Source organism: Oryctolagus cuniculus, chromosome 7, assembly GCF_051225735.1.
Source record: "Oryctolagus cuniculus isolate XC-2025 breed Fujian yellow rabbit chromosome 7, ASM5122573v1, whole genome shotgun sequence".
In the NCBI taxonomy this organism is placed as follows: domain Eukaryota; kingdom Metazoa; phylum Chordata; class Mammalia; order Lagomorpha; family Leporidae; genus Oryctolagus; species Oryctolagus cuniculus.
In genome coordinates, this window is record NC_142873.1 from 62033539 (window position 1) to 62058022 (window position 24484).

General features: G+C 39.9%; 1 protein-coding gene across 4 annotated transcripts in view; it reads right to left on the reverse strand.

The window, feature by feature from the left end:
* GPSM2 (G protein signaling modulator 2) overlaps window positions 1–24484 on the reverse strand; it is a 44139-nt gene that overhangs the window by 9383 nt on the left and 10272 nt on the right. For 2 of the 4 annotated variants that reach the window (XM_017345506.4, XM_008264006.5), the window contains exons 2-11: window positions 22418–22721; window positions 13232–13453; window positions 12723–12858; window positions 11934–12076; window positions 11277–11400; window positions 11048–11163; window positions 8361–8516; window positions 6933–7041; window positions 6000–6129; window positions 2012–2082 (exon numbers count right to left, since the gene is read on the reverse strand). In XM_017345506.4, the coding sequence (XP_017200995.1) occupies window positions 2012–2082; window positions 6000–6129; window positions 6933–7041; window positions 8361–8516; window positions 11048–11163; window positions 11277–11400; window positions 11934–12076; window positions 12723–12858; window positions 13232–13453; window positions 22418–22473 (1263 nt within the window). In that variant the 5' untranslated portion in view covers window positions 22474–22721. 4 annotated transcript variants of the gene reach the window in all.

The following is a 24484-nucleotide window of genomic DNA, read 5'->3' on the forward strand; positions in this document are numbered from 1 at the left end:
GATACTTGGTGACATTAATTTCCTTGCTGGAATTTTCTAACGAATGTATTTCATAAAAAGTATTTTAAAGAATATACTATGGGTTGGGGCTTATGGTGCAGCAGATTAAGCTGTTGCTTGGGACACCCACATCCCATGTCAAGAGTGCTGGTTTGAATTCCAGCTGCTCAACTTCTGCTCTAGCTCCCTGCTAATGCACCTGGGAAAGAGCAGAATATGGCCCAAATACGTAAGTACCTACTACCCATGTGGGAGACCAAGATAGAGCTTCTGGCTCCTGGCTTCTGCCTGGTCCAGCCCTGGCTGTAGTAGGCATTTGGGAAATGAACAAGCAGAAAACCAGCAGAAATATGTCACTCTGTCTTTCAAATAAAGAAAGAAAAACTTTATAATGTTTTATGATTCTATAAAGGGTATTACACAAGGTACTTCAAAGTTTGTGGAGGGGCTGGAACTCCCATCTGGGTCTCCCACATGGATGGCAGGGGCCCAAGCATGTGGGTCATCTTCTGTTGCTTTCCCCAGGTACATTAGCAGGGAGCTGGATTGGAAGTGGAGCAGCCAGGACTTGAATCGGTGCCCCTATGGGATATAGGCAGTGGCTTAACCTGCTGCGCTGTAACACTGGCCCCTTCCATGAAATTTTTGAAGGCCCCTCATATAGACAATATAAAATTTTCTTTTTTTACAATTTATTTAAAAGGCAGAGAGAAGGGAGGGGGAGAAGAAAGAGAGAGAGAAACATGAGATCTCCCATTTGTTGGTTTGCCTTCCAAATGGCTGCAATGGCAGGGGCTAAGACAGGCTGAAACCAGGAGCCTGGAACTCCATCCAGGTCTCCATGTGGGTGGTAGGGACCCAGGTACTCGGGCCACCTTGTGCTGCTTTCCCAGGTGCATCAGCAGGGAGCTGTTTCAGAAACAGGGTAGCTGGGACTGTAACCAGCACTCTGATACAGGATGCAGCATTGCAGGTGGCAGCTTAACCTGCTGTACCACAACACAAGCCCCGATCTTTTTCTTAAACAGCTGATAATGTACCATATACATTCTTTCTTTTTTACATTTTATTCGAATGGCGGAGTTTCAGAGAGAGAGAGAGAGAGGAGAGACAGAGAAAGATCTTCCATCCATTGGTCCACCTCCCAGAAATGGCTGCAATGGCCAGGTCCAGGATGGACTGAAGCCAGGGCCCAGGAGGTTCATACTGGTCTCCCACATGGGTGCAGGGGCCAAGGTACTTGGGCCATCTCCACTGCTTTTCTACGTGCTTTAGCAGGGAGCTGGATCAGAGGTGGAGCAGCCAGAAATAAAACCGGTGCCCATATGGGATGCTGGCATTGTAGGTGGTGGCTTTACCTACTATGCCATAATGCCAGCCCCTATACATACTCTTTTCTTGTGCACTGTACTTTTTCTGATTTTTTAAAGGTAAATTTTATTCACTTGAGAGACAGAAAGAGTGAACTCCTATTTGCTGATTCATTGCCCAATGCCCACAATGGCTGGGCTGGACCGTGCTGTAGCAGGGAGCTGGGAACTCGATCTAGGTCTCCTCCATGAGTGGTAGGAATCCAACTATTTGCTGCTTCCCAGGTCTGCATCAGTAGAAAACTCCAGAGGCAGTATTCAAACCCAGGAGCTCTGACATGGGATGCAGGTATCTTTTTTTTTTAAGATTTTATTTATTTATTTGACAGATAGAGTTACAGACAGTGAGCGGGAGAGAGAAAGGTCTTCCATCTGCTGGTTCACTCCCCAGATGGCCACGAAGGCTCGAGCTGGGCCAATCTTCTATTGCTTTCCTAGGCCACAGCAGAGAGCTGGACTGGAAGAGCAGCAGCCAGGACTAGAACTGGTGCCCTATAGGATGCCAGTGCTGCAGGCAGAAGATTAACCTACTGCTCCACAGTGCTAGCCTCATGGGATACAGGTATCTTAACCAGAGTCTGAACTGCTAGGCTACACACCTATCGCAGCTCATGAAATTTAAAAAAACAAAAATGGCCAACCTTTTCTGGTGTTAATTTCATAAGTTCCATATTTTCCATACTGTGTCGGCGTCCCAACTTGGGGCGTGCACCTTTATAAAAAAAGAAATTCACATAAACAAGGGAGACGTTAGGGGTGCAAACACAGCATCATTATGTTATTTAAGTCTAAAGTTTATCTATACAAACCCAAATGAAAGGAAGACACAGGTACAAACTGTATTCAATTAAGAACAATAATTTCCCACACCAACTACATGAAAGTAGACTGTACACGCCCTCTGAAACGCTTTGATGTAAGGAAGTTACATTCTGGTTGGAAACTAACACTGGTTACTAACATTACCCCTTAATTTAGAAAAGGCATTTTAAAATAACTGGTTTTATACATTCCACACAGTCTCAAAAAACAAAACTATAGAGTGGTTTGAATAAGTAAAAAAGTAAGGAAAAGGCTTTCTGCCTTCAATTTTGGGAAGAGAATCCAAGCAGTATTCCCAGACTCTCCTGTTACTCCTTTTCATCCTGCGGTCTCATAAGATGATAGATTTCCTGCCAGTCAGGAAACAAGTTAAATAAAAGGTATAGTTCTTAAAAGTGGTTTTTCTATAAAGTTATTAAATACTAAATACAGAGAATTTCCATATCCAGTTTTTTTAAGAAGATATATTTAAATGGTATAAGAATATTTGATACCTAACACCCAGTTTTATAAATAAAACATTACCAACACTAATAATTTTCCTCTTCCTCCATGGGCTTTTCTAGATTTTCATTACCTATTATGTCTAAGCCATACAGCAACACTGTGCACTTTAGTTTAATTCATTTTCATTACCATTTTAGGAATAACAAATTGTCAATTTTTACTAGTGACATATTTAGACTGCTTACAATTTTTTGATGTTATAGGTAATAGTACAGAAATTCTTGGAAATGTCTGTGTACATGAGTAAGAATTTCTTCCAGTATGGGTATCGGGGTCCACAACTGGGAACAGAACTGCTAGGTCACACAGATGGAACACTTTTAACTTCACCAGAACGTTGACAGCTGTGCTTCAGAATGGGCCGATTTCAGGGGCTGGCACTGTGGCACAGCAGGTTAAGCTGCCGCCTGCGCTATCAACATCCCATATGAGTGCCAGTTTGAGACATGGCTGCTCTACTTCCGATTCAACTTGCTAATGTACCTGGGAAGGCAGTGGAGGATGGCCCAAGGTCTTGGACCCCTGCCACTCATGTGGACACCTAGATGTAGCTCTGGGTCCCTGGCTTCAGCCTGGTTGAGTCCCAGCCATTGCGGCAATTTGGGGAGTGAATAAGTGGATGAAACACACTTTCCCACCCAACTGCCCTAGTTTCTCTGATTTTTCCTTTCAAATAAATAATCATAAAAAAAAAAAAGGACATACCAATTTCTATCCCATCAAGCCTGTACGAGTTTCCATTACCCTGCAACTTCAATACGGTATTACTGGACTTTTTAATTTTGTTCTTTTCATAGGTTTTCAATAATGCCTCACTATGGTATGGTATGAGAATATTATATTTATGTCTCAAATTCAACTTGAGAAATTTTGAATGGAAATATGAATTTGAAGCTCATCAGAATGCACATGATCTACTGCTCTAAGTCAAGCACATGGATGACATCATGACAGCTATGCAGTCTGACGGACTGTAGCTACCTGTGGCTTTTTACAATTCAATTAAATAATAGTAAAAATTCATTTCTTCTTTTGCACTACTACATTTCAAGTGTTCATCATCCATATGTGGATATTATATTAGACAATCACAGAAACGGAACATTTCCATCATCACAGAGTTCCACTGGACACACCCCCAGCACAGAAGGAGAAAACATCAAGTCAGACAGAAGAAAAGGGCAGATGGATAGAAAACAGAGCACGAGAGAGGACGGGGGAGGGAGAAGAGGCCCAGGAGCTGAACCCTGGGCACTACAAACGTGAAGGCTGAGAAGATGAAGAACAGGAGAGGGGTCTGAAGAAGAATGACAGTGGCAAGGCAGAGAGGCGGAGTAATCCTGGAGGGCAGATAAGCACGGTCTCTTGCCGTGGGAATTATCAACTGTAGGAAATACTGCTGAGCAATCAAGTAAGTCCACATCTGAAAACTGATCAGTGATTTTGGTAAAATGCAGTTTTTATTTTTTTTAAACTGTAACTTTGAAAAGTAGTTTCAGTGTCATAGTGAGGCTAAAAGCTTCAGTGGAATAGACTCAGGAGAGAACAGGAGGCGAGAAGTCCAGAGTGAACACTGATATCTTTCTCAAGCTCTGTTATAAAAGGAAACATCCATGAGGACAAGTGACAGCTCTTACAGCACAGGCTACCTGAAAGTTACACACAGGAAGGCTTTTACACAGTAAAGTAAGTCACTATGCCACAGTTCACACTTCAGGATTTTTCACTAGGTATTCTTTGAAAGTCTTAATCACAATAACTTCTTTAGCTACTGATTGCTTAACTACTATTTTCTTTTACCTCATCCTTTTCTTCTTAGGGATTTAGAGAAGGAAATTGGAAAGATAAAAGCTAGCTTTCGTTGACTTTCACGTGCAGATTATCTGTATGTCAGTTAACTTTCTTCGGACTAAGAACTCCTCAAGCTCAGGAAGCAGACCTTTCATTTCTTTCTTTGCCAAGGGGGAGGAAGAGACACAGAGCAAGAGCAGGAGCATGAGGGCCAGCACTGCCCCACTGCAGGTACGCTCCCCAGACCCTGCATCAGCGAGCCCAGGCCCAAGGCGGGAGCCGGGAGCTCAAGCCAGGTTTTCCATGTGGGTGGCGGGAACCAAGCCACGAGATGAAGCCAGGAGTTGAACCCCCGCACTTGGATATGGGACATAGTCATCTGGAGAGAGAACCACAGATGGATGCTCCCTCTGTCTCTCTCCATCTCAAAGGAAAAAAGAAAATATGTGTGTGGGGGGGGGGAATTTAACAAAATGAAACATAAAACTACTTGAAATAAAAAGGATAAAGCGAGTGTTTTAATTTTGGCATTTTTTGTTTTATTTGTTCTGTAAAGATACAGAATTTAAATGTATTTTCAACAAAAAATTATACCTTGACCATTCTTAAATTCATGATGAAAACTATAAAATATATTTCTACACTAAAAATAGGACAGTGTAAAGTAAAAAAAATGTAAAGTTAAATTTACATATTCTCTTTAGATATGTTAAATATGTGTGATAAGAAATTTAAATGTAAATTTTGAGGATAAAGAAATTGAGTATGGGGCTGGTGTTGTTGCATAGTGGATTAAGCTGGCACCTGCAACACTGACATCCCATATGGGTGCCAGTTCAAGTCTCGGCTACTCCACTTGCGATCCAGCTCTCTGCTATGGCCTGGGAAAGCAGTGAAAGATGGCCCAAGTCCTTGGGCCCCTGCACCCATGTGACGACCAAGATGGAGTTCTGGCTCCTTGCTTCAGCCTGGCCCACCCATGGATGTTGCAGCCATTTGAGGAGTGAACCAGTGGATGGAGGATCTCTCTCTGTCTCTCCTTTTTTTTTTTTTTTTTTAATTTTTTATTTATTTATTTTTTGACAGGCAGAGTGGACAGTGAGAGAGAGAGACAGACAGACAGAAAGGTCTTCCTTTTGCCGTTGGTTCACCCTCCAATGGCCGCCACGGTTGGCGCGCTGCGGCCGGCGCACCATGCTGATCCGAAGGCAGGAGCCAGGTGCTTCTCCTGGTCTCCCATGGGGTGCAGGGCCCAAGCACCTGGGCCATCCTCCACTGCACTCCCTGGCCACAGCAGAGAGCTGGCCTGGAAGAGGGGCAACCGGGACAGAATCCGGCGCCCCAACCGGGACTAGAACCTGGTGTGCTGGCGCCGCAAGGCGGAGGATTAACCTAGTGAGCCGCGGCACCGGCCTCTCCTTCTTTCTCTGTAACTCTGCCTTTCAAATAAATAAGTCTTGAGGAAAAAAAAAATAAAATAAATTGAGTTTTAGAAGTCCTATTACTTACCATGCAAGCTGTTATCAATTTCAATATTTTCAGACATTATGGAACTATTGGTGCTGTAGCTTAGACCAAGAACCATTTGAAGATCTGAGAGGTTCAGTCGTGCTGTTAGTTCACCACTTCTATCCCCAACCTACAACCACAAGCATTTAGATTTCAGAATAGTATTTAAAGATATTAATGATGAAGATCAGTTAAAAATGTGAACCTAAAAATTGAAAAAAAAAAAATAGATAAATGGTTGTGTTAGAATTCTGAGACTATGATGAATGAAAGGGTTTTTCCATTAATAGTTTTTTAAAGAGTAGAGAATAAAATATTACCATAGTACCACTAATAACCAAAACTCTTTAGTTAATAAATATGTTACTATTAGACTACTGTTAACTCTGAGATCATATTAAGAATAGCGTAAGTCATCCTGTGACATTAACTTGACATTCCATGAATAAAAGTTCCCTAAATTTCCATACTTAATAGGTACCATTCATTAACCCAGTCCCAGACATGCGTGTTTTATATATATGTCATTTCTAACTGTCTTAACAATCTGCAAGGTGGATATTACTCCCATCTTAAGATGATGCTCAGGAAAGGTTTCCAAGTTCAAATAGCCATCAAGTGGAAGAAATTTTAGAAATTTAACAGGAACCAGTCCTTGATTCTGAAAACCATATTTTTTCTTCAGTGCCATGCTACTGCATGCAGAGGCAGGGACAGGCTGGGGTATGTTTTAGTAATGTCCGTCTTTCCCTTCAAGCCCAGTCTCGCTTTCCTGGCTTCCTATATGAAAGCCAACTTGGATGTGTCTCAAAATGCTTTGTGGATAGCAAGTGAACAGTATTTTTCAGCCATATAAAACAATGTGGAGAAATAACAGGGTTCTCGCCACCCACCACTCACTTGTAAATTACCATAGCACTGAAAGTTTCATACCTCTCTTGAAATTTCCAAGTGCTTTTCAGCAAAATGCATCGCTTGATCATGATTTCCTAGAGCTGTGTATGCATTTCCTAAGCTCCAACATGCTCTTCCTTCACCAATTCTAAAACATAATCAAAGCTAACATGCAATTATCTGAAAAACGGTCTGGGTAGAGAACACAAGCCACCTAGCAGTAATTACAAGTATAAATAATTTGGATTTACTTGGTCTTTTGTATAAAGAACATACCATCATGACGCTAGGTAGAAATATATAATATTTATAATATACAACATTTTATATATATATATGTGTGTGTGTGTGTGTGTGTATATATATATATAGAGAGAGAGAGAGAAACGAGAGCAAGCCAGGTAATACTAAACTCGAGTCATATTAAAACATGGAAAACATTCTTTGAAACAATAAAAATCTCAGGGTAAGTCTTCTATCCAACTAGTCTACTTCCTTTCTATAACAGTCCTATCAGGGAACCATTCAGTGTGTGATCACCAGGAAAGAGAACTAACTCTCTGAGGTAGCATTCCTCAGTGTAGACAACTGCATTGAAAAGTTCCTTCTCTTTTTTTTTTTTTTTTTTTTTTGACAGGCAGAGTGGACAGTGAGAGAGAGAGACAGAGAGAAAGATCTTCCTTTTGCCGTTGGTTCACCCTCCAATGGCCGCCACGGCTGGCACGCTGCGGCCGGCACACTGCGCTGATCTGATGGCAGGAGCCAGGAGCCAGGTGCTTCTCCTGGTCTCCCATGGGGTGCAGGGCCCCAAGCACTTGGGCCATCCTCCACTGCACTCCCTGGCCACAGCAGAGAGCTGGCCTGGAAGAGGGGCAACCGGGACAGAATCCGGTGCCCCGACCGGGACTAGAACCCGGTGTGCCGGCGCCGCTAGGTGGAGGATTAGCCTAGTGAGCCGCGGCGCCGGCCGAAAAGTTCCTTCTCATTCTGAGTTAAAAGTCGGTCTTCTAAAGCAAATATCACAAATTAGCCACCATCATTGAAAATCACATTTCACATAAAACAGAACTACCAGCTTCTCTTGGAAAAAAAAAGAAAGAAAGAAAGAAAGAAACCTGAAAGCTCTGGACCTAAAGGATGCTGTTCCTGCCTGGCAGCTCAGTGCCAGGCTGAGGCGGGCAGCAGCTTCCCCTGTCACTGGGCAGTATTGATCACTCCCACACTGGTCTAGTCAGAAAGGCTTCTGTGGAGGCGGCTGAGTCTACCCCGTCACAGGAACCAGACTGACCCTGTACCAGGCCACCCTTCAACACTGAATGTGGGGACACTACTGAACCAGAGGAAATCTCTTAAAAAGAAATGAAGAAGAAAGCAAAGAAAACAAAAGGAAAAGGAAAAAAGAAACATTCTGGGGATTCAATGTAAATTTCACCTTAACTATGGTTAAAAAAAAAATGGAGAACTTACCTGTCGTTTAGCTCTCGAGCAATTGCTAAGTGCTTCAGATGATAATCAATGGCTTTCTCATAGTCTTGAAGTAAAGTGTATGTGTTTCCAAGGCTGTAACAAGACTGTGCTTCCACGGCTCTGTCTTTAAGCTGTCGAGCCAACAGTAGTGTCTTCCTAAAAGGAGACGTTAATTCTTATATACTGGTCATTTTTAATTTTGACTATAATAATCGTAATACTGTTACTTGTCCTCTAGGCTCCTCTCTGCTGCCTTTTAAGTAAATCTGTCCTACAGCCAAACAGCTCAGAGTTTTTCCATTACTTTTAGACAAAATGATGTTTTTGAAACAAAAAAAGCAGATTCAGATTTTCAGAATAAATTTAAGAGTTCAAATAATTCACGCAAGTAAAGGAGTGCTGAAGCAAGAGTTCAGGTGCCTAAGACTGACACAGGATCAACATTTTAAAAAAGTGTCTTTTTTATACTGACAATAACTTAAAGCAGCTTTCGTCCACAAAATAACTGCTTTCAATCATCATGTTTCCTTTGTTAAAATCTTAAATAACTCCATAAATTCTTATGTGTAGGCTGTTAGTCACCAATTCATGAAAAATACGGAACACTTGGTTTAAACATTATCCACATTCTACCTGACACGTACTGTCAGGTGAGAAGCCAGTACAACAGGTGAAAGCAGGAATCCTGGAGCTGGATGCCTGGACTCACATCCCAGCTGTGCCAATTACAAGTTCTGTGACGGGGCGAGTCACTCGGCCTTTCTGCGTGCCAGTTTCCTCACAGGGTTTTGTGAGAAGACGAACACCAAGTACTTAGAATAGCATCTTGTGCAGAGCTGATGCTCTACAAGCATCAGTGCTATTTCACTGTGAGTGTTCAAACCAACAGATACTTTTAAATCTAATAATGTAAGAGCCGGCGCCGCGGCTCACTAGGCTAATCCTCCGCCTAGCGGCGCCAGCACACCAGGTTCTAGTCCCGGTTGGGGCGCCGGATTCTGTCCCGGTTGCCCCTCTTCCAGGCCAGCTCTCTGCTGTGGCCAGGGAGTGCAGTGGAGGATGGCCCAAGTGCTTGGGCCCTGCACCCCATGGGAGACCAGGAGAAGCACCTGGCTCCTGCCATCGGATCAGCGCGGTGCGCCAGCCGCAGCGTGCCAGCCATTGGAGGGTGAACCAACGGAAAAGGAAGACCTTTCTCTCTGTCTCTCTCTCTCTCACTGTCCACTCTGCCTGTCAAAAAAAACAACAACAACAACAACAACAAAAAAACAACAAAAAAAACTAATACTGTAAATAATTCTTTTTCATAATTTCTGCCAAATACAGGTATTTTATGAAATTAGAAATTACGTATTTAATGGTGAAACATCAAAGCTGTCACCATATGTACTCATTCTAACATTGCCTGTCCTCCCCCCATTTTTTAACACTTCTGGAATTGTCTTCAGACCCTGGGGCGCAGCCTTCGGACACACCACTACTCTGTGATCGTTCAGTTAACTTGTCAGAAATCTTTCTGGAATTAACTTCAATTACTAAACTGAAGTTTACCGAGCTACTGCTTTGTATCCTGAAGCAACTGGATGTGTAATGACAGTCTTCTTTTGTGGATCTGAAAATAATCCCAAAAACAGAATTTCAAAACTGTTTCCAACTACTACTTTTAGAATATATGTGAAGCTCTGAGTTCCTCCCTGCTTACTGGGGAAAAAACTGATTATCTTTTACTCAGGCTTCTTTAGTCAAACAGCCACTTTCTACATTACAATAGAATATTTCAGTATTGAATACAGCTATCCTATTTAATAATTACCTCTTTTCTATATAGTTTGGCTTTAAAACATATTTAACAGCAAAATATGTACTATACTCCTCACACAGTATACACTTTATGTGGGAACCTATTTCCTAAGTAACTAACAACAGTAACCATTTGTTAATGTTTAAAACAGAGTGAGATGCTGTTCAGTTTTTTAGACAGACCTAAAGCAATTTTACCTTTTTTTAGATGACAAACTCTCCAGAACTCTTAGAGTGGGTTCTTTTTAACAATGAAATACGTATCAATCCCTGTGCTTTGGTTCAAACTGACTTTGATCCCCCAATAACTACAGAAAATCCCCAACAATCTAGAAAGCACAGACCAGGCAACCTGAAGCACTCTACATTTTGCTAATATCTCCATTCTGATTCTACTGACAGACTGGAAAGACTATGCATTGGAAGCTGGGATTACCAATTCCCCAGGCAGATGAATGGAGCTTTGGGACCAGTGCAAACTTTTGTTACCAGGCTCTCCTTTGGACTCTCTTCCTACCCATAATTAGGTGAAATAAAGCATACACACATACATATCACACAGGCTTTAAAAGACCTCAAAAGTTTAGAAAAAAAGAACTAAAAGAACCTGGAGTTCATACTATTAAGTCTTAGGTACAATTTGTATTGAGTACCATGTACCAGGTACTATGCTATGTGCTTAATATATTCTGTTATTTAACTCTCAAAAACAATACCAAAAGCAAGGCCTTGATGTCTTCTGGTGCAGCTGAGGAAACTGAGGCTTACAAGTCCAATGTGCTGCTGCTGCTATGTAGCAGCAAACATATTTTAAGCCCAAAGTCTATGATTGAATGTGATTGCAGAACTACTCATTTTGCATTTATATACAGAAATATTAGACTAACTTGTAGTACTCAGAAGCAGTCTCAAATTCACCAAGAAATATGTATGCATTCCCAAGGTTGCTATACGCTCTTCGTTCCGCCGCCTTATCTCCAAACTCTTTTGCAATAAGGAGACGCTGAAACAGAAAACTTGAATTAGATACAGCTAGAATTAAACTGAGGAGTAATGTAATCACTGCTCAGAACTTCGACGGAGGAAGTGCTGCAGCTCTGAGGCCTCCCACTGTACCTGTTCATGAGCTATAACTGCATCCCTGAAGTTGCCAAGGAGGTAATGTGTGTTTCCAAGATTTCCGAAGGCTCGTCCTTGGGCTGCTCGGTCACCCAAAGCAGTTACCAATGACAGATTTTCCCTAAGTGATAACAAAAAATGGTGAAAAAACAAGTTTGGAAAACATATTTATTTGATTTACAGATCAAATTCTTTTAATCAGAAAAAAATGTATTAAGCTTATAGCCATAATGTGCAACAGTTTAAAAATTATCTACGAGGGAGGGCAGTTATAGGAAATAACTGGGAACACTTGATTGACACATTCAAGAAAGTTTCTGCCCAGAACCAGAGTTAATCCCAGAACCCCCATAGCTGAGAAGTCCTATAAAATTCTATTGGTAAAATACTAAATTTACTTCAAATAATTTAGACAAACTATTGATATTTCTTGTTTTCACCACTAAGTGGCACTGGTCTGCAGTTTAAATGAAAGCGGGAAATTACTACTATAATACTGTAACATGTAAACAAACAACTGACTGATGGCTTATTTTTATTTGCCAGCCCATAATCATAAAACCTTTGCCAAACCTAAAGACTTACTACTGGACAGAGAACCAACAGCAGATCCACAGCTTAGATAGGCCCCATGACCACTTCAGCCCTACTCACTCATAAAAATCCACAGCTGCCTGCAGAGCGTTTCTCACTTCTTCCGGAAATTCCCCAACATCCTGGGGACCAGGGCAGCCAAAACTCTTCCCTTTGGCATGATATACATTCCCGAGATTGTACAGTGCCCTTGCTTCTCCAACCTAGATGAAGATACAAGTAAAATGTACATTTTTGAAATCAGAGGCAGGTTTTATAATACTCATGACATATATTTACAATATCTTTGATACTATTGTCAAGGGGGCATTTTGGGGGCCAATGTGGTGGTGCAGAAGGTTAAGCACCAAGTGCAATGCTGGCATCCCATATCAGAATGCCATTTCAAGTCCCGGCTGATCTGCTATGATCCAACGCCTTACTAATAAAGCTTGTGAAGGCGAAGATAATGTTCCAAGTACTTGGGTCTCTGCTACCCATGTGAGAGACAGGATGGAATTCCTGGCTCTTGCTTTTGGCCTGGCTCAGATCTGGCTGTTGCAGCCATTTAGGGAGTGATCAGTGGATGGAGAAGCTCTGTCTTTCTCTGTCGATCTGCCTTTCAAATAAATAAATCTTCAAAATAAATTTTTATATTGGTCATCCATCTAGAGCCAAACGAATGATTAGTCATGAATGGAGGACGTCTCATTATGCTCCTACTTATCTGTATTTTAATTTTTCTTTTACATTTCCTCTTTTACTTCTATGGATTTTTTTTTAGACAAACTAACAAATAATTAAATAGTTTAAAGCAAAAAGCAATTTCAATGAAAGCATTTGGGTTACCATCTAATGTTTCCTTATTACCTTGTCATTAAGCTCTCTAGAAATATCTAGATGTCGTTGACAACAAACTATAGCTTCATCAAAATTCCCAAGGACCTTTAAGGTATTTCCCAGATTTCCACTAGCTTTAGCTTCACCCAACTGGTCTCCGATGGTCCTGGAAAAGAAAAAGGGAATGTTATTAAATATATAAATGGTGCATGAATACAAAGCAGGCAGAATGCAGTCTTTCTAGAGGACATCCGACATGCTTTAGTCAAAAAAGGCCCATTAGGCTTGACATCTACTTTACAAATTTAATACAACATTTTGGCATTTAAATATAATTACTTTTTTATTCATTTAGTTAAACTCTAGGATTATTTCACTACTATTCATTCATGTAATAGTTTGGCCAAAAGATGAGTTTTCAAAAGCAATGCTACTGAACTAGAACTCATTAAATGTATTAGGTTAGTTTTTTTTAATTGAATGGAAATATCTTTTAAAGCAAAAATTAAGGGAGGAAGAGTATTAAAAAGCTTAATTACCTTGCAAGAGTTAAATCATGATGATGGTATTCTAATGCTTTGGCATAATCATGCAAATAGAAATAAGCATTGCCCAGCTGGCTGTAAATAGCACTAAGTGTTTTTAGGTCCTCGGTTCCAACTTGAACTGCTGCTTCAAAAAACGACACACCAGCACGGCAGTCCCCTGATTTACACAGCCGCTCCCCTTCCAAAGCGAGCTCGAGGCAGGAAGCTTCCATTCTACAAAATTATACAGGGCAGACATTTACAACATAACATACCAACTACATTACAGTGTTTTTAACTTTCAGTAACACAATTTGAATGCACACTATGTGGCTACTCATGCCCAGAACAGCTGCCTCTATAATTGAAAAATGTATCTACATATATACACACATATTGCTGATAAAACAGTAAACAGTTATTTGTAGCAAAAGATAATTTGCCTATTTAAACATCTCATAAGCCTCAGAGGTCTGGTACATAGGATAGAAGAGTGGCGCTCGTTTTGAATAATTAAAAAAATTTTTTTCATTATTTTATGTGAAAGGTAAAGAGTAAGAGGAGAGAGACAGAATCTTCCATTTGCTGATTCGCTCTCCAAATGCCTGCAACAGCTGGGGATGGACCATGCAGAAGCAATAACTCTAGAACTCAATCCAGGTTTCCCATATAGTAGCAGGGACACAAGTACTTGTGCCACAACCTGCCACCTTGTACATCAGCAGGAAGCAGAGCCAAGACTCAAACCAGGCACTCTGACATGTAATGTGGGCATCCCAAGATGCATCTTAACTGGTGCACCAAATGCCTGTCCCCCTGGTGCTCATTTTAACTGGCTCATCCTCCTTCTCTCCCTTCCCCTCACTGGGTTACACACACAACATACACACACTCACTTTTCTTCTCCTTCTTACCATATACCACCATCTATATCCTGAAAAAATGGAGCAAAATATCTGATCCACAAGGGACACTCTCACAAAAGAACTAAAGACAAGCAACTAAACTACAAAAAATTTAAACATCTGCAGAAATTCTAATTCTCAACATCTGTCCGTGTACTGAAAACAGCCAGAAGTATTAAGTCACTATAAATATATCTAGGAGGGGGCTGGTGCAGTGGCCTAGAAGGTTAAGCCTCTGCCTGCAGTGCCAGTATCCCATGTGGAGCCAGTTCAAGAACTGGCTGCTCTACTTCTGATCCAGCTCCCTGCTAATGCACCTGAGAAAACAGTAGAAGATGGTCCAAGCGCTTGGGCCCCTGCACTCCTGGCTTCGGCCTGGTCCAGCACTGGCAGATATGGCTATCTGGGGAGGGAACCAGCAGATGGAAGATATCTGTCATCCTTCTCTCTCTATATATATATATTTCTGCCTTTCAAATAAATAAATAAACCTTTAAAAAGAAATTAAATATATCTGAGAGAAAAAAATGATACTTTGGGTTCTAATACTAAACTTCAGCAGATATCTATCATCCAAGTCACCACTGTGTTTCTTCAGCATCTTCATAATTTCTGCCACGTCTATTCACTTCATCTATGTTAAGATTGCATAACTGCGGCTGGCACCATGCTGTAGGGGGTAAAGCCACCACCTGCAGTGCGGCATCCCATATAGGCCCTGGTTCAAGTCCCAGCTGCTCCATTTCCAATCCAGCTCTTTGCTATGGCCTGGGATAGCAGTGGAAGATGGCCTAAGTCCTCGGGCCCCTGCACCCACTTGGGAGACCTGGAAGAAGCTCCTGGCTCCTGGCTTTGTATCAGCACAGCTCCGCCTTTGTGGCCATCTGGGGAGTGAACCAGCATATGGGAGACCCCTCTCTCTCTGCCTCTGCTTCTCTGTAACTCTGCCTTCAAAAAAATTAAATCTTTAAAAAAGAAATCTATCTTCATCCAAATCAGTATCCTTGAACAAATCTGATGTGATATTTGTATTTATTATCTAATGTATATTAAATAAATGTGTAACTTAAAATTTAAAAATACATAAAATTATTCTATATACCATCAGAGGGATACATTTTGCCCTTTGAAAAGATGATTAAGCTCATTCAACTTTTTAATTTTTGAAACAGCATTAATTTACTCCTTATCAGAATTAGCTTTGAGCCATTCTGATGGAAGAGAGGTCCTTATTCCTGGCTGTAGAGCAGGCATTGTGGTGCAGCAGGTTAAAAATCCACTGCTTGGGACACCAGTATCCCATATTAGAGTGTTGGTCTGAGTCCCAGCCACTCAGCTTTGATCCAGCTTCCTGCTAATGCACCTGGGAAGGCAGACGATAACTGCCCAAGTACTTAAGTCTCTGCCCCCCATGGATGGAGTTCCAGGTTCCTAGCTTTGACATGGCCCAGCCCCAGCTATTGTGGGCATTTGAGGAATGAACCACTAGATGGAAGATCTCTGTCTCTCCTCTTTGTCACTCTGCCTTCCACATAAATAAATAGCAGCAGCAGCAGCAACAACAACAAAGATCCTGGCTGCACAACAGCAGAGCTCATACAGAGCCCCTTTAAAAACTCTCAAGGCTGGGTCCCACTCTGTCTGAAGTCTGGCCATCTGTATTTTTTTCTTTAAGTCCTCAGGTAATTCCAGTGTGCAAACTGGGGTAGAGACACTGCTATAACAGGAATGTGAATTAAACTCCCACCTACTCTAATATCATTCTAATATGATAATACTTTACATATCTGGTAGCAGGTCAATGAACATGTTTCTTCAGGTGCTGCGTTTTAGGTCTATAACACTGTAAGGTAACTTAGACCCATAAATCAAAATGAGATTACAAAAACAGAAAATAAATCCAATGAAGCTAAAAGAAAAGTCTAGACTAGGACTAGCAGAGCCACTGGAAAGGTTTAAAGCAGACTTGTGGCCCAGAAAAAGCAGATTTATATAGTCATTTCTAATAGGTAATTTTCAAACTTCGTATCTAGTTATCTTTTTTAACTTCCGGTGATTTAGCCAATGGCTATTTCTTATTCACAGTAAGACTAGTGACTTCACTTTCAATTTATGAATCTCTGCAAAATAATGCAAGTAAACCTTGACTTAACATTTTGCCTCATTAGATCAAAACAATTAGATATATGATGGAAGATCTAAAACACATGGAAAGATAAATCAGTCGTCAGAAACTCTATATCACTATATATGTCATTTCACAATTTATAGCCTACTTACATCTTTCATAAGTTAAAACTTTTCCCTTAGAATTGTAGTTTTGAAAATCAGAGGATCTCATAAAAGAAATGAAGATTTAAGATTTAATTTTTAAATTTTTATTTACTTTTAAATTTATTTCAAAGGCAAAGACAGAGAGAGAGTGAGAGAGAGAGAGAGAGAATTTTCCACTAGTTCTGTCTCCAAATGCCCACAATAGCCAAGGCTGGGCTAGGCTGAAGCCAGGGCTGGGAACTCAGTGGGGATCTCCCATGTAGATGGCAAGGACCAAAGTACATTAACTATCACTTGCTACCTCCCATTGTGTGCATTAGCAGGAAGCTGAAACTGGAAGCAGAAGCAGGATCTATCTCAAGTATTCCGATATGGGATGCAGGCATCCCAACCAGAATCTTAACCACAGCATCCAATGTCTGCCTTTTTAAGATTCTATGAGGTTAGTGGCATATTCTGTGTGTAAAAGGAAATAAGTCAGCAAAATATTGATTTGTAAACATGAGATTCTTTGGTAGATGACAACCTGAACTAGTTGTCTTATTTGTCCAAAGTACTGAAACTATTGAACTTCTAACAATTATCACAGGAAAAAAACTGAAAGATACTTTTCTATATAAATAACTTTTCATATTAAACAGCTGTAAGTTAAGCACTCTGTGTAAAAAATATATATATATATCAAGCATGTTCACTGGTAGAAACTGACCTTAGGTTTACTTATCCAAATTCAAAAAGATATATATGAAAGGATATTTAGAGCACAACAAAACTGCAAAAAGTTTAAATTTTTTTTTTTTTTAAAGAAAACACCTCACCATGAAGTGGAACACTAATGATGATGGCTCATTATTTAACTGAGGAAGAGACAGGGAAATTGTCACACAAGGCAGCACCATCCGTTCAAGTCAAGAAATGAGGGTTAAAGCAAAACTGCCTACTCAGACACAAGGCATTTAAAAACTAGAGGATTATGGACCAGCACGTGGTATAGTAGGATAAGCCTCTGCGACACTGGCATCCCATAAGGATGCTGGTTCATGTCCCAGGTGCTCCTCTTCCAATCCAGCTCTCTGCTATGGCCTGGGAAAGCAGTAGAGGATGACCCAAGTATGTGGGCCCCTGCACCTGAGTGGGAGACCGGGAAGAAGCTCCTGGCTCCTGGCTTTGGATTGGCATAGCTCCAGTTATTGTGGCCATTTGGAGAGTGAACCAGCTTATGGAAGACCTTTCTATCTGTCTCTCCCTCTCTGTCTGTAATTCTACCTCTCAAATAAAAATAAATAATAATAAAAAAACAAGACTCTTAAACACAGAGGTTTAGAAGTGTTTGTCTAGAGCCACAAAAAGCACAGAAGTGTGTTCTTCAAATAAATATCTTCGTCACAAACATTTGACCTTTCAGATTTAAACTTAAACAAAATTACACTAGAACCATGAATCCAAATGATGTGATACCCAACAAAATTTAACTACAGGACACATGGTGTTCTAAGAGTTACACATCTGTAAAAAGGCTTTTTATATAACTGTCATTAGAAACAGAGATAGCAAACAGGCACCCTGCTACCCAGATGGCTGTCCTCCCAGGCTGGCTGTGCTGTGAGACTGCTCTATAGGAGAGGCTGTCTTAGAAAGTTATTTCAGCAACCAGTGCCCAATGTATAGTCCAAAGCTCTCTTGTTTATAATTAATTCTGAGATCCACTATTGGGTCTGACATATTAGAAAAAAAATCAGTATTCTGGCAAAATCTGCAACACCTTAATCAGATATATGTAATTGCAAAATAGGGCAGGTTAATCTATAAATTTTTTAGAAGATCATTAAATAGTAACAGAGAAAAAGTAATTGTATATCCTCTCTGTCACTATAAGGGAGTAGAATTACTTCATTTGTTTACCAGTTGGGTTGAAAACAAAGAACATTTCTGGATGTAGAAGGTAAACCAGGAAAATAGCTTTCCATTAAAATACATCCCATATACAAAAGTTTCTTCTGTTCTCCTAATGCTCTTTCTAGTTATATAATCAAAGAATGTACATTTCTAATATCCATAAATACATTACTATCCCGACTTAAATGCTTACATTTTTCCTAATAAATTGAACATTTTAGAGCTAATTCCTAATTTTCTACACAAACATGTAATTTCAATTAAATATTTAAAAGTTTCTAAATTTTTAAACTTTTATTTCACACTAGATTTTGATCTTTACCATCTTCTATTTCCTCAGTTGGTATCTTGTGTTAATAGTATGTCAATGAAAGTGATTGAGTAATAGTAACTATGTCTAAATTAGCATTTACATACTAATTTAGAACAAATAATGAGACTCAGGACTTAGTGGCCACAACAAGGTACCATCCTCTTCTCCACTGTGGAATCCCCTATCATAAATCCTAACTCCACATTCATCACCAGTCCTGGCCCTAATCAGCTATTTTCATCCATTCAACTTGCCACATAGCTCTAAGCTATTCTAGTTCATGTTGTAACAGAAAGAGTAGTGCAAAATTATTTTAAACTGCATGGCAACTGAGTTTTAAAAGTGATTTTTAACATATCAAATTTAATTCTCAAAATAACCTTCTGAAATGGATATTATTATAGACGAAAAAAATGATGCTCAGACAGGTAAATGGCCTGTTTAACATCAGTGCATGACAAAGGTGAGAAATGAAACCCTGTCTTTGTCTCCAAATCCAGAGCTCTTTCTACTACTCCCTGTTATCTCAAACTATTTTTCAGGAAAGAATATTATTAATAACTATATTTATCTATAAAAATGAAATAAGTCAATACCTAAGTTGTACTCTTTACAACTAATTTTTACAATATTAAATTAGTGAAATATTTATTATTCACATTACAAAGTATGAACAAGGATATTCCCAAAGAAATACAAAACTAGAGAAACTAGTAAAATGAACTTTACATATCCATTTTTCAATTCCAACAATTACCAACACATAAGATGATATTATCGATATGTTTCATCTCTGCTACATCCTCACTCCTCCAACCCCAAATTACTTTGAAGTATATTCAAGAATGCATATAATTTCATTTGTAAACATTTTAATGTCTCTAAAAAAGTCTTTTTAAAAATATCATATTATACCTGAAATATATATATCTAAAGAAAGTAATAATTCCTTAAAATCAATCATATAAAATTTTTCAGTTTAGACATTAGCTCCATTGAGCTATCAGTGTCCACCTTCCCAAACAGGTATATTTCACAGGGTATTCTGATGTCCCAAGATCTATTTCATTTCAAAATTACAAACTCATTGTACAGAAACTCCTCCAGTGTTAGATGAAGGACTCTGTAACAAAAGAACCTAAACACTTCATGTTAAGTATTTACTAAAGAAGGAGAGTAACTTAGGCTAGGCCATGACTCAACATAACAAGTTCAAATTTTTTTTTAAAGATTTATTTATTTATTTGAAAGTTGGAGTTACACAGAGAAGAGGCAGAGAGAGAGAGAGAGAGAGGTCTTCCATCCGATGGTTCACCCCCCAACTGGCTGCAACGGCCAGAGCTGCGCCTATCTGAAGCCAAGAGCCAGGAGCCTCCTCCGGGTCTCCCACATGGGTGCAGGGGCCCAAGGACTTGCGCCAACCCCCACTGCTTTCCCAGGCCACAGCAGAGAGCTGGGTTGGAAGTGGAGCAGCCGGATCTCGAACCAGCACCCATTTGGGATGCCGGCGCTGCAGGCCAGGGCGTTACCCCGCTGCACCACAGTGCCAGCCCCAACAAGTTCAAATTTTTAAGCATAGTTTGGTGAAGTCCTATAACAATGTTTGACCTGTGCCATGTCATGGAAAAAGGACAAATCTAAGATCTTCCTACATGTAAAAGTATAACTCATTCCCTCCTTATCTACTGTTCTTACAGTATTATAAGGAATGTTCAGTGAGACACAAATATCTTGGTAGATTTACATGATGATTATGTCCAATGAAGTTCAATGCCCCTGGGGCTGGTGCTGTGGTGCAGCCGGTTAAAGCCCTGGTCTGGAGGCCAGTTGGAGTCCTGGCTGCTCCACTTCCAATCCAGCTCTCTGCTGTGGCTTGGGAAAGCAGCAGAAGATGGCCCAAGTCCTTGGGCCTTGCACCCACGTAGGAGACCTGGAGGAATCTCCTGGCTCCTGGCTTTGGATCGGCACAGCTCCGACCATTGCAGCCATCTTAGGAGTGGGCCAGCAGATGGAAGACCTTTCTCTCTCTCTGCCTCTGACTCTCTGTAACTCTGCCTTTCAAATAAATAAAATAAATCTTAAAAAAAAAAAAAAAAAAAAAAAAGTTCAGTGACCTTATATGTCAAACAACAAGCTAAGCCTATGGTTGCTCTAAGGAGTTAACAGTCAAAGAAGGGAGTGGTGAGGAAAAAAGTATGGCCACAGAAACAGACATGCTCAATTTGGTGCTAAGGAAGATATGCACAGGATGTAATGTGAACACACAGGCAAACTATGGAGTTTAAAAATGGTTCCCGGGAGGAGATCTCTGAGCTCAATCTTAGACCCTGAGTAAAATTAGCAAAACAAAGAAAGTAGGAAAAAAATTCAAGTCATAAGGCACAGCATTAGCAAAGACACTGAGACATGAACAGCATGACATGTGGTGGTAAGAAAGATGTAAATAAGTAGGTGAATCTAAGAAATATTTAGGAGACAAAACTGGTAATACTTCATGCTGGATAAGGAGACTGACAAGGGAAGAAACTACGTAAGAAAACTACAAGGGTTCTGGAAATATGGTCTAAAGGGCTGGTGAGGGCATTCTGCATCTTCAAAACTCATCTTAATTGTGTTGAATGTCTTTCATTTTCTTCCATTTGAAGCTTTAACATTTTTATTATAAACGTCTTTACTGGGACTGGCGTTGTGGTACAGCAGGTAAAGCTGCCACTTACAATGCTGGCATTCCATCCAGGCTCCGATTTGTGTCCTGGCTGCTCCACTTCCAATCCAGCTCACTGCTAATGGCCTGGGAAGAAGATGGCCCAAGTACTTGGATGCCTGCACCCACAAGGGAGACCTGGATGAAGCTCCAGGCTCTTTGCTCAGGCCTGGCCCAGCCCTGGCTGTTGCAGCCATTTAGGGAGTAAACCAGAGGATGGAAGAAGTCTCTCCCTCTGTCTCTCTCTCTCTCTCTCTGTAAAAGGTGAAAGATTTACATGATCTGAAGAGAAACCAGAGTATCTCTTCCTCTCTCTCTGTAACTCTTTTTTAAAACAGAATGTTGTAAATGAATAAATCTTCTAAAAAATGTAGACAGGATTTTTTTATAATGCTCATTTCCATGAACTTTTTAAGACCCCATTGTATGTTAAGACATTTAAGATTTGGAAGAAAATATTTTCAAAGATTTTGATTTCCATCCTTTGCTACAAATTTCTGATGTTTATTTAATTCAAGCAAGTTTTGTATATAATCATCTAAGTAATGATATTTGTGCTTATGGTTTAGTGCAATAACCAAAACTTTGAGATGTACGTTAAATAATGATAGAGTAGACATCCTTGCTTTGTTCCTAACCATATCAGAAACATCATTAACATTTTATCACTAAATATTAAAATGGCTACTGGTTTGTCATGTTTAGAAAGTACCTACCTACCTATTCCAAAGTTATTTAATACCCATTTATTTAAAATTCTAATTTGTGGAAAATCACCATTTAAAGACTGTTAACACTCCATCTTTTACTGCCAAAGATTTTGAAACATATTCCATTTTTACTTGTATTACATAAAAAGTTATAAAATATAAAGTAACTATTTGTAAACTCTTCCAAAGAACACTATAAGCAAACTATAGTACAACATAATTGGTCTCTATACCATTTTCCAAAGAAAGGATACAAAAACTTTAAAACAACTACAAAAGATACTAACTATAGCTGGTGTATTTTGAATATTTTCAAATTGAAATCTGAAATGGTCAGTTAAAATACATGTTTAAATAAGGACTAAAAGTCACCCACTAAGAAACCAACAGTCTTACCTGTAACGAACATGAAAAGAATGGTCTTCCCTCATGCTTATCAAGTTTTCCTCCATTGACTCATATTACAAGCGAGTAAAATATGAATTATTTTATTCTGTGCCAATCCGGTTCTTTACAACGCAGAATTGTGTGCAGAACATTGTCCAGTTAGTATATTAATGAGTTGGTATTAATGCATCCTAAGCTCCTGCTTCTTCTTTATTAATAATGAAAGGAGGTCAATGTCAGACAGCTTAAAGGTTCAAAATGTGTCCCAAATCCTTGCATCTCTGGCCCTTTCAGCAGCACTTCAGCAACATCTCTGCAAAAGGAATACAAGATGCTTTGCTTTGAAGTCCTATTTTCAAAGAACAACCTAAAGTAACCCTGAGCTAAACATAATCACACAGCTAACTCCACAGACGGCTGTCATGTCCATCACTGCAGAAAACAGCAGAGGGCTTAACCACCACCGGGAGCTTTAAATAAGAATGTGAGTGTATGTAACTGGTTTGAGAACTGTACTTTAGTTTTAAAAGCTGGTTTGAAATACAGCAATTTTATGTAATACTTTCTACTATAAACAATCATAGAAGGGTATGTATCACATTAGTATCTAAAAATTATGATATTTAAGCTTTTAAAAGCTTAACAAGTCATGGGGTGGGGGTTGTGGTGCAGCATGTTGGGCTGCCACTGGGACGACTTACTCCATATCTGTGTGCTGGTTTGAGTCCTGGCTGCTCTGCTTCCCATCTAGTTTCCTGCTAATACATCCTGGGAGGCAGCAGAGGGATCTCCACCTATGTGAGATCCAGATGGAGTCCCAGGCTCCTGGATTTGGCCTGGCCTAGTCTTGGCTATTGGGGGTTTTTAAGGAGTGAACCAGCTGACAGAAGGTATCTCTCTCTCCCCCTCCATTTGTGTGGGTATTTCTTTCTTTCTTTCTCTCTCTCTCCCTCTCTCTCTCTCCTTCCCTCCCTTTCCCTCTCCCTCTCTCTCAGTTGCTCTGCCTTTCAAATAATAAATAAATCCTTTTAAAAACCTAAATGATATGTTATTTAGGGCTAAATAGACATTTGTAGTAAAGTTATAAAGATAAGCAAGGGAATAATAAAATTAATTTTAGAGATCACTGAGGAGGAGAAAGAAGATGGTAACCCAGGAGACATCGTAAGTGCATTAGTACAAGCTGGATCAGAAGCTGAGCAGCCAGGACTTGAATCCAAACCCTGATATGGGCTGCTGGTGTTGGAAACAGCAGCTTAACCCACTGCACCACAATGCCAGCCTCATGTTCTACTGTTGATCAGCATCTGGACTATGGTTTTTGAGACTTTTTTTCCTATTCATAAAAGTATTGCCATGAACATTGATATTAATAACTCAATGTAGTAAAGAAGCAGAGCTGGTATAAATTACAGAATGATAAACAGTTAAAGAAATGAAAAATATTAAGCAGCAGTTTAGAGAAAAGGAGGACAAAATGAAAAGCTCTAACACATCTAATAGGAGTGCTGGGAGGACAAAGAGGGAGAAGAATAAAGGCAAAATCTTCAGTAACAGACAGAATTTCTCAGAATTGAAGGCATGAGTCAGCAGATTAAAGAGGCACACTAAGTCCTAGACAGAATAAAAAAAAATGAATAAAAATGAATCCCCACCCACATATATCACAAAGAAGCTACAACACATCAGATATTGATTATATCATTTAAGGTAACAGTTCAGAAAGAAAAATGACATATACAAATATAGTCCAAGATAAATTAATAGGTATACAGTCCTCAAGTCCCAGAATCTCAGTACTGTTTTAAAAAACAAAACCTACAGAACAATTAGTCCAAAACTTTACTACAGCATTCCCAGAAAGGTCTTTTATTTTATTTTTTTTTTAAGATTTATTGATTTATTTGAGAAGCAGAGTTGGTGAGAGAGAAAGGGAGACAGACAGAGAGGTCTTCTATCTGCTGGTTTACTCCCCAAATGGCTGCAATGCCCAGAGCTGGGCTGATCCGAAGCCAGGAGCTTCTTCTGAGGCTCCAACATGGGTGGAGTGGCCCAAGCACTTGGGCCATCTTCCAC